Consider the following 10678-nt stretch of genomic DNA (forward strand, 5'->3'; position numbering starts at 1 on the left):
GAGGGGGCAGAGCTTTGTGACGTCATATTTGAGGGGGGGGTCTGACTTTTTGTGACGCCGTGTGACGATGGGGGGGGGGGTCAAAAAATCGTCCAAAATCACGTGACGTCATTTATGGATGGCCCCTAATGGCCTCATCTATCTGTTTGGGTCAGGCTTTCGAGCAGCCCTGAGGCTTGGCTCCCGCGCCCTGTGAGTCTGCAACATCTGGCGCGTTATAAATGTCATTACCTTCATTGCCATTATCAAACACCGCCAGTTGCCTGCTCTGACATTATCCTGTCAACCCCTTATCAGTGCCCTACCTGACTACAGACCAATTCAGACATTATTGGCCACCCCGTGTCCCTTATAAATCTCAACGTTCATCCTACAAAGTCCCATCACAAGGGAGAAACACAAACAAAATAGATGTTTTATTTGCCCGCATTGAAACAACGAAACGGTTGTACGCCGTATGAACCCAAAAACAAAATTTCCCTGCATACCGAGTAAAACCGTACGGGTTGACAGCGACTACCACTTTGACCACCGCCGGTTGCTGTTTGCTGTGCACCCCGGCCCCCTCCCCCTGCCTACCTGGCTGGATGTCTCGTGTTGTGGTTACTCTGTGACTGTTGTAGCTGCTGCCGCCGCTGTTGCTGTTGTAAGCGGTGGTGGAGGGGAGGGGAGGGAGGGAGGGGAGGGAGGGGGAGGGAGGGGAGGAAGAGGAGGAGGAGAGGGAGGGAGGGAGGGAGGGGAGGGGAGGGAGAGAGGGAAGGGAGGGGAGGGAGGGGGGAGAGGGAGGGGAGTAAGGGAGGGGAGGGAGTAAAGGGAGGGGAGGGAGGGGGAGGGAGGGGAGGGAGTGGAGGGAGGGGAGGGAGTAGAGGGAGGGGAGGGAGGGGAGGGAGGGGGCGAGGGAGGGGAGGGAGGGGGCGAGGGAGGGGAGGGAGGGGGCGAGGGAGGGGAGGGAGGGATGGGATGGAGGGGAGGGGAGGGAGGGGATGGAGGGGGAGGGAGTAGAGGGAGGGGAGGGAGGGGGAGGGAGGGGAGGGAGTGGAGGGAGGGGAGGGAGTGGAGGGAGGGGAGGGAGTTGGGGGAGGGAAGGGGGAGGGAGGGGAGGGAGTGGAGGGAGGGGAGGGAGTGGAGGGAGGGGAGGGAGTGGAGGGAGGGGAGGGAGTTGGGGGAGGGAAGGGAGGGGGGAGGGGAGGGGAGGGGAGGGAGGGGGGGGAGGGAATTCCAAGTTGCGCGGGAACCGTTGTGCGTGACGTCACGGCAAGCGCGGGGCGGGGGGGAAGGGGGGGATATCCCCGTCGGCGCGCGCTGCCCGTGCGCCTCCATCGCAGCTGATGAGGCCGCCTGCTCAGTGCGACTCTCTCCGCCGCCGCCCCGCCGCCGGGCGCAACGGTAAAGCTTCCCACGCCGAACCTCGTCTTTCCCCTCTCGCTCTCTCTTTGTCTCTCGTCGACTCTCCTCGTGTCGAGTCGGCGAGGCGCATCTTGGCCAAGTTGCCGCACGCTTGACGGGTTCGCGCGACTCTCGGCCTCACGGTTGCCATGTTTACGCGTGAGCGTCGCGACGGGCCTAGCTGCGCGGGAAAGCCTTACGTGTTTCCTAGTCAGCTTGCCCGGCTGAGGTGCCTCCCCCCGGCCACCTTCACTCACGCGGTGGGGAGGTTTCGGTGTTCCCAACAGGGGTCGGTCTTAATCCGTTGCTCCTCTCCACTCTCTCCCCAAACTTGAGCAATGGTTTTGCTTTTTGTTGTTGTTGTTGTTAATTTACTGGCTGCCGTTGTCTGAAGGCGATTCTGTACCGCCAAGGAGATGGAGCGATTTAATAATCTCGCGCGTATTGCTGATGGTAATATAACAATTATATAAGGTTTGGGTCAAATTTGAGAAACGGGACGGACTGTGTTAATGGCTTTTAATTAACCGTGTACTGTATAAATGCATCGTATCGACTGTTAAAGACAACGTAACTGGGAGTACACGTCTTGGTTTGGCGGTGTCATACGTGGGGTTACTCAGGTATTCTTAATTACCACATTCATACATAAAACACTGATTTAAATGAACGATTCAAGCATCCCAGTGAAGGACTGTCTTGACTCCATCCTGATTAAATACATAGGACGTTGGGATCACGGTAAAACGTCGCATATCTGACTGAGTATACGAGTATAATGTGAAAATACATTACACGTTAGGCAATTACAGCTACGCCGTGTACAAATGCTGCGCTGGTTTGGTCGATTAATTGATCAGGACAAGTATGTGACGGTCGGATTTACAATTTCTCGTGTTAAGCTGCCAAGAGTCACGTGCGTTTTGAAGTGTTGGTAAATCGGTGGCTGCCCTGGCAACGCAGGGCTTGTGCGCCTGTTGTTAACGAACCCTTTCATGGCTTTATTGTGGTGATTTCGAAAAGTTTTTTGGTTTGGCCATGTTTGTTTGTTTGTTATAGTACGGAGTAAGACCGATGACCTTAATCTAAGTTGTCTTGTGGTTGTTGTTGTTGTTTGACTTGCATCCCACTGGGATTTTTGCACACAGCGTTGGTGTACGGTGCTTTTTCTACAATATTTTGCTGTCTTTTCTTGGATTTTCTGTTTACACTTGGTCACGTAGCCACTTTAAGATGTTTTCTTGTTCATGTTTGTTGTTTGTTGTTGCGGTTGCACTCCGATTCAAGAGCCGAATGGCTCACAGGGCTATACCTAATAATGAACCTGAACTTGAACCCACTTCATTGCTCGCAGAGTAAACAGATGCTTGGTTTCGCATAGTTTTCCGTCAGACAGCGCCTCCTGACTTCCTCCCCAGCAACTGAAGGCTACGACAAAACGCAATCAAATCGCTCGCGAACTGGACATTTGTGAAACATTATAAATACATATTCTGATTCTGAACTGCTTTGTCCACACGTGAGCTGAGTAATATGCGAAACAAGGTCCCCACGTTTATAAGTGTGTCAAGGCTTTTTATTTCTCGTCATTGTTTTGGCTGACTTTTTGTGCTGTCAGTTGTTTGAAACAATGGATTTGTTCATCACCAATGGCCTTGAAATGCTTTTTTTGCTATTGTTGTCATTGTGAACTTACCTCTTTTCCTATATTAAACAGCATTTCAAGATTGTAATGACAAATCGGATAATAGTCATAGGTATTATGGTAACGGATCAGACGAGTTACCCTGTGATACGTAACTCTTCTGAAAGCATGCTGTGTTAGTTGTGGGGCTTATTTATTCTGACATCACCACACTGGTCAGTGCAGGTTGGTGAAGGTGGACTGGAGATTAGGACTGATTCAGATATCACTTGCCGGTGATGTTAGCCATGGTCGGGAATCGAACTCTGGTTGCTAGCTTAATAGCGCAGTTCCACAAACCCAATGTGCCGTTGTTCCACCCCACATAAACAATGCAGAACAGCGTTAAACATCGTTAACACACCACGAATAAACCTCAGCAAATTAAACTTGTGAACTATGTTAAGCAAACAATACCATGTTAATTACTTGATTGGCATGCTTAAATGAATATGTATCATAATTTATGAAACCCTCTATGTACAGTATCGCTTGCATTGGCTGTTTCGGAGGAATTATTGCTCGTGTATTAATAATTACTCATGCCTGCCTGTGTGTGTGTGTGTGCAGGGGTGGATGAAACATGTTCAGCGTTTTTGCTAACTGCTGCAGCTGGGTTAAGTGGAAACGCAAGCCTATGAGGTAATGTACACCAGTGCTGGATCTATTGTATATACCTCCAGCACTGTATGTACCTGTTGCCTCGCTTGACTATCATGTAACTGTGGATGCCTGTACACTGTTCGCCCCCCTATACGTCCATGCACACTACCACTCATTAGTGTCTGCCGAAGAGGTATATTGAGAAAGATATTTAAATGTATAGTATTGGCTCATCCACTTATTATGATGCGGATAACATACGCTCGAAATTGGTCCGTAACTTCATTTCATAAGGCCTGCGGCTACGGGAATTCTACTACTTCGAAACGGCCCACAAATTATATTTATTTATCACTGCAAGCATCTTAGCTGCACTATTTTGGTAATAGAAGGATGTAATTTCTACATGGCAACATTGTGTTTTAGGGTTAGTATGTTCAGTCACATCTGTCACTCGAATGGCTTCTTGAAGAGACAAAACAGACCGGCAGTGACACACTGGATAACTGATGCCGGTCATAACCTCCAAACCACAGCTGTGTTGGAACTTTTGGAAGGCCAACTGGCCCGGCTACGAAAAATAAACTTAAGCCCATTTGAAAAACCTACAGCTAAAGCCTAAAAACTTTTATAAATTCATGAAATATTGGCATCTGCCACAAAAACAATATCCAGACGGGGATATTAGAAAAGCTACACGTAATGTTGGCAATCATAAATAAAACTATTGAATGAGTTCATCAGAACTCTGCACGAAGAAAACATTGGGAAGATGTCACTGCAGATTTGAATTTCAATCACTCCAGCCGTAAAGCTTGGCAGCGCCATGAGAACCAAGGTGACCTCAAAGCCAACAGAGCGCAGACCGCCAAAAACTACAAAGAACACTGTGGCTTACCACATGTTGTCCTGCTCAAAGACACCAATGGACAAGTTCACGAAACAAGCTCTCCGGAAACGACTCGCCATCACCTTAGGCAAACTACCGCAAGCATTCAATATAACAAGACCTTACGCTGTCACTGAAGTGTAAGCAGCCCACAGGGCCAGACAATCTAGTAAGGCACCAGGATATAAATGGCTGGTGACTTGAGTTCTTAAAGAATCTGGAACTTTATAGACAGCAGTGGCTTGCAAACTTCTTCACCGTCATGCACAGAACAGGCAGTACCCCAAAGACATTAAAGCAAGCCAAAGTCATGGCCATTCTCTCTACAGCTACATTCCAATATCCTTCTTGTACTTTACCAATAGACTGATGGTACATGCCATAGTTGCCAGACTTTCCCTTATAGTTGCTGCGAATCTGATCAATGCCTTCACAACCCACAGCATCAACAGAAAACTGGGACAAAAATGATTTTGACCTCTGCTGCTATGACACAATTTGGGGTTATGGTCTGCTGCTGAAGATGGCCAAAAGCACTGCATGCAATTCCACTGTACACCGAATCGACACACTGCTTAGCAACTGAACCTTCAGGGTAAACTTTGCTAGTAAACACAGCCTTAAGAGAATGATCAAAATGCCCCCTCCCTCAAGGCTTGGTACTAGCATCGTAACTATTTAACATATATATGTGACCTCAGTTTCAGTTTTCAGTTTCATTTATTAGGATTTACCCTGTGAGCCATTCGGCTCTTGATTTGGGTTCAACCGCAACAAACAATAAAATTACAAGATACACCTAAAATTCATTGTACACAATCTAAATATCACATACATAAACAATAAAATCCTACAGAAAAAGCACAACCCGTCCATGCTGCATACAAAAAGTGCAAAAAAATATATTTCGATGTTTGATCCCAATAACAATCATACATGTACATTGTCTCGCAAGTTCATATATGCAGATGACATAGCCCTTGCTGCACAGGGCATAACTTTGAGACTATTGCCAGAATGTACACCTCGTTCAAGATCCAAACATCATACCTTTTGGCTCTGATATTCCTCGAAGACACTGGTATACCATCACCCACATCAGAACATTAACGACAAGCCACAATGCAGCTGTGGCCATGCAACCCAAACAATAGACCTTATAGTAAACCAATGTGGTCTGCACTCCTTTAATGGAGGAGTAGAACAAAACGACACGAACTCTCTGCTGAAGCCCTCTCATGGTTAACAGATCATGACATTGGGATATAGTTCCTGAATATTGCCATACGCTTGAACAGAACAGTGGCAGAAGTAACTGAGGCATTAATGATGTGTTGCCATGCCAAAGGGTGATCATGAAAGGAGACGGTTCCCAACCTTGGCATCTAACCTATAATGCTTCAGCTGCTTTTGTTTGTGCTTCATAGTGCTGCAAACGCTCTAAACTGTTGGTATCTAACCTCTTGTGCAGGGATGTAACCTTGGTCATGCTTGGATTGGACAATGCTGGAAAAACCGCTGCTGTCAAGGGGCTACAAGGAGGTATAATTTAAGAGTATTCAGCCACAGTTATACATTTTCCAATTTGAGCATCAACTCATGGACAGAGAGTCGGTTTAATGTGAGCTGTGTACCGCGTTTTTGCTGGCATTGACAACCAGTATACAAACAGTACACAGAGTGCTTAGAGACAATGGGCACTATGTCCACGAGAGGGCGCTGTTTTTATTTACATCGTTACTGAGCATAGTCCCAAAGCCTAAAACCTCTAGCGACCAGCAACAAACAGCACCTTTAGAATTGTAACAGATAAAGAGTTAACACGTGTCTTGCATTGATCAAGGTTATTGGAGGGAATTCCCAACTTTAGCAAAGGAAAGAAGCAGGAAGTGTTTTGGCCTGAAGGATCTTGGTTGAACAGTATGTTTTTAGAAACTGTCATAATCCACATGCCTTGTCACAGCTGGATAGTTGAGTGCCTTATGAATTAATAATTTACTACTTCTTTAAAATGTAGAGTCCAAGAAAACATTAACGTTTTTTTTTCCACGAAAAGAAATGCTCAAAATATCAACACTGTTTTAGAGGTTTGATAACGAAATTGTTATTTGAATTTAGGACTTTCTATATATATTGTTCCCCTTTGTCTTTCCACATTTAAAGTTCCCTCTCTTTCATCGCTACGATGTCTCATTCGCAAATTAGACTTGTCTTCATGGGCTTTCACTTGCTCATAAATATAGTTACTGTATATATACAGTGTATGAGCTAAATGTGAGCTTTAAAACGCGAAGGTTAAATTACCAATGGTTAACGTGAAAGGTTGCATTTGACTAAATCACCCAGAATGTACCTGATCTCAGAAGCTAAGCAGCTTGTGAGCCTGGATATTGCTTGGATGGACATCCACAGTGTGCAAAATAGGTTGTGGGCAACAGGGCACTGCATCAAAATCCATTGCAACTTTTTGCACCCACATTTATGCCCCCTGCCTTCACCAATGTACACTTATGAGCGTGGTGAAGCATCCTCAAATAATCCCCACGGTCTGCATGGCGTGGGGAAGCCCTCATCCAGCAGTGGATTGACAAAGGGCTTTACACACACCTACACATGTGTGTGGCTCTTCTCAGTGAACTTCAAAAGAAAGTTTATTTTTTATTACAATTGCAAAGCACTGGTTGAAAATGCCCAGCAGCCAGCAACAAGCAGCACTTAAAAATTGTAATGATACATTTCTTGAATTGAGGGACTGGTTAATTTACCAATTAATTACCAATGGGTAATCTGAAAGGTTACTTGGAAAAATGTTGTCTTTTGTTATTTTCCCGATCCTGATTCAAAAACATAAGATGTCAATTCTCGCACATCCAGAGGACCTCAAGGACATCACCCCGACAGTGGGCTTCTCCAAGGCGGAGATGCGCTTCGGCCGCTTTGACGTTACGGTGTTCGACCTGGGCGGAGGGAAGCCCATCCGGGGCATCTGGCACAACTACTTGGCAGAGGCTCACGGCGTGGTGTTCGCAGTCGACTCAAGCGATGCCGAGCGGCTGCAGGAGGCGCACGAGACGCTGTCGGCAGTGCTGGTCGACCCGCGCGTCGCCGGCAAGCCCCTGCTAGTGTGAGTGTCCGCGCGCATGCACGCACTCGCCACACATCTCTCCACGTCACACTAAACTACACATTTTTTTTTATTTTACCAGGTAAGGCCCACTAAGCTATATAGTTATTTCTGAGAAGCGACGTGGCCACAAATGATAGCTCAACAAAGCGGCTTATCACGTGGAAATTTATGGCAGCCGAATACTCTAAACGCACGTTAATTCTAAATGTGAAGGGAAAACCCAGAGGACCTGGAGAAAAATCCACGTGATCACAGGGAGAACATGCAAACTCCACATATACAGGTGTCAGGATCGCCCCCACGACCTGCATACCAGGCAAGATAGTTAGCATCTTATCACCGTCGTGCCCCCCTATACTGACACCAGGGTTATTTTTGGGTGGCGTACTTCAGTGCTAGCTTGATAAGCCACTGTCCCACTACCTTGCATTCTCAACCTTTCCATTCATCGTTCCAGTTTTTATTGTAATGGTCGGCATCAGCCATGGTCAATCCACTGCTGGATGCAGGCCTCCCAAAGCTGCTGCCGTGATCGCTCAGTCTCGCGATAATTATTTCCGTTTTGTTCTTGATTATGCTGGCTATCATTTCATGAGACGGAAATGTACATTCGGAACTCTCGTGCAGAGTTATAGAGAATGCTCCACAGACGACAATGTAACACAGCTCCCTCTGGTGGACAAAGTAAGGGCAGCACCTTTCTGCCCGCTCTGCTACTAAGAATAATGGTCACCACCACATGGCTGTCAAACTGATATTTTCACAATCCAGGCAGTACGAGTGAGATGAAAAATAATTGCTCATTGAATTCTGACACCGAATTGTGACAATTCATTAACTTATGGGCAGGATGATCATTACATGCCGAATAATGATTGTGTCTGTAGGAAAGAACATTATATATCGAGGTTGTAATACTGGTAGGAACCTCCTGGTTACATCAGCCCACAGGGGATTATTGTGTCCGTCCATCGTGGATCCAAAAATGTGAGGGGTGGAGCTGGGTGGAGAGGGGAGGGTGGGGAGGGGCTGGGTGGGGAGGGTGGAGGGTCGGAAGGGTGGGGTTGGGTGGGGAGGGGCTGGTCACCCCGTGGTGCCCTTATAAAACTCAACGTTTAACCTACTCACGCCGGCTTGTGCCCGCCCTCACAGTCGGCCATATTTGCGGAATACACCACGCCGCCGTTGACCCTGGCCATTGACCGAGCAACCCAACGTTCCTACCAGCTCCCTCCGCAGGAATGTGTTTTGTGAGCGCAATAGGTGTTTGACGGACCCCATAAACACTGGCAGAGTAGAGTGGTGAACTTTAGGGTTAAGGTGTTGGAGGCAGAAATAATTCTGTATTAATGTATTGTGAACATATCCAGATTTAAGAAAACGGCTATAGAGACACATTTGACCTTTGAATACAGGTGCATGCAGAGGATACTAGGAATTGGAGTAATGTTATGAATGTGAACAGAACTTAGCAAAAAAAAACAATTTGTAGATGTCATTGTGAAGAGAGAGTTGTGATGAGTCAAGATACAGAGGATGTTAAGCCACAGAGGCATGCATTGAAGTGGTTCGTGACCAAAGAAAACCTCAAGTTAGATGGTGGGATGCTGTTAGTGATGGCTTTAGTGCTTCTTCATCCAGCAGTAGATTGATCATGGCTGATGACCATGCGTCTAGAAGTAGTGTCTATTTAGCCAGAGCAAACATCGCTGTGGATATATATAAGGTTCACATTATTCTTTGTTTTTTTCGGTAAAGTCACGTAGGTAAAAAATAAAATAAAATAAATGAAAACAACTAAATTGAATCACGACGTTTCGGAGGCAACACAAGCTTCCGTCTTCAGGTGGAACCGTTACAGCCTAAGTCACTAGTAAGTGAAGAGAGCTAATAGAGAAACGTATTTTACCTACGTGACTTTACCGAAAAAATCCAAAGAGTATAAATCCTTGCAGTCACGAAAGCTTCAAATCTAGAAGTCCACATTAATACTGGTAGGAACCCACTGGTTCCACCAGCCCACAGGGGATTATTGTGTCCGTCCGTCGTGCAGGGAGGGGCTGGGTGGGGAGGGAGGAGAGGGGAGGGTGGGGAGGGGCTGGGTGGAGGGTGGGGCTGGGTGGGGAGGGTGGGGAGGGTGGGGCTGGGTGGGGGGTGGGAGGGGTGGGGCTGGGTGGGGAGGGGCTGGTCACCCCGTGGTGCCCTTATAAAACTCAACGTTGAACCTACTCACGCCGGCTTCACAGTCGGGCATATTTGCGGAATACACCATGCCGCCGTTGACCCTGGCCATTGACCGAGCAACTCTACGTTCCTACCAGCTCCCTCCGCAGGAATGTGTTTGTCAGTGGGGAGATATTCATAACCTTCTTCTTGGTTCTTTCGGTAAAGTCACATAGAAGGGAAGTAATAAAATAATAAAAATAAAACATAATAAAATAAAATAATTCTCACGACGTTTCGGCTACAACGCAAGCAGCCGTCTTCAGGTGAAGAATGAGACACTACCAAACTAGGAGCTTATATATAAGCTGCGTTGGGGGTGGAAGAGCGCCTTAACAAAAAGAATGTGCATATGAAGAGGAATTTAGCATATTCATGGGAAATGCGTAGGCGTTGGGCGGGGGGGTGTCAAAGTCATATTATGCCCATGCATTATGCAGGATCAGCAGCACCAAGGGGGGGTGCAGGGATTAGCAGTAACAAAGGAAAGGAATGTTAATGATATGTAGCTGCAGTTACTCAACAACCACGTAGAAAACTAAAGTATAAACTACATAAAAAACGAAAGTATAAACTGCATAGCACCATCAGTATACTTACTATACTCTACAATAAGCTGAGTTACTAACAGCAAGTAATACATTACAATTCTACGTCGTAAAAATTATATAATATGCTTCCATCTAAACTTTATTCTCTTTCATCACACGAGCATATACCGTACTATATACTGCCATAGATAAACCCAAATTAAATTATATACTGT

At 46.5% G+C, this 10678-nt stretch overlaps 1 protein-coding gene across 1 annotated transcript in view; it reads left to right on the forward strand.

Annotated features, from left to right (window-relative positions):
* The first annotated feature begins 1280 nt into the window (after positions 1 to 1280).
* The window catches only part of ARL13B (ADP ribosylation factor like GTPase 13B), a 51798-nt gene continuing 42400 nt past the window's right edge, over positions 1281 to 10678 (forward strand). The window contains exons 1-4 of the mRNA XM_061567423.1: positions 1281 to 1386; positions 3641 to 3712; positions 6034 to 6104; positions 7437 to 7686. Of these exons, the coding sequence (XP_061423407.1) occupies positions 3654 to 3712; positions 6034 to 6104; positions 7437 to 7686 (380 nt within the window). The 5' untranslated portion in view covers positions 1281 to 1386; positions 3641 to 3653. The remainder of the gene's footprint in view (positions 1387 to 3640; positions 3713 to 6033; positions 6105 to 7436; positions 7687 to 10678) is intronic.

Source organism: Lethenteron reissneri, chromosome 5 (assembly GCF_015708825.2).
Source record: "Lethenteron reissneri isolate LAM-NWPU_2019-01 chromosome 5, ASM1570882v1, whole genome shotgun sequence".
Lineage (NCBI taxonomy): Eukaryota > Metazoa > Chordata > Hyperoartia > Petromyzontiformes > Petromyzontidae > Lethenteron > Lethenteron reissneri.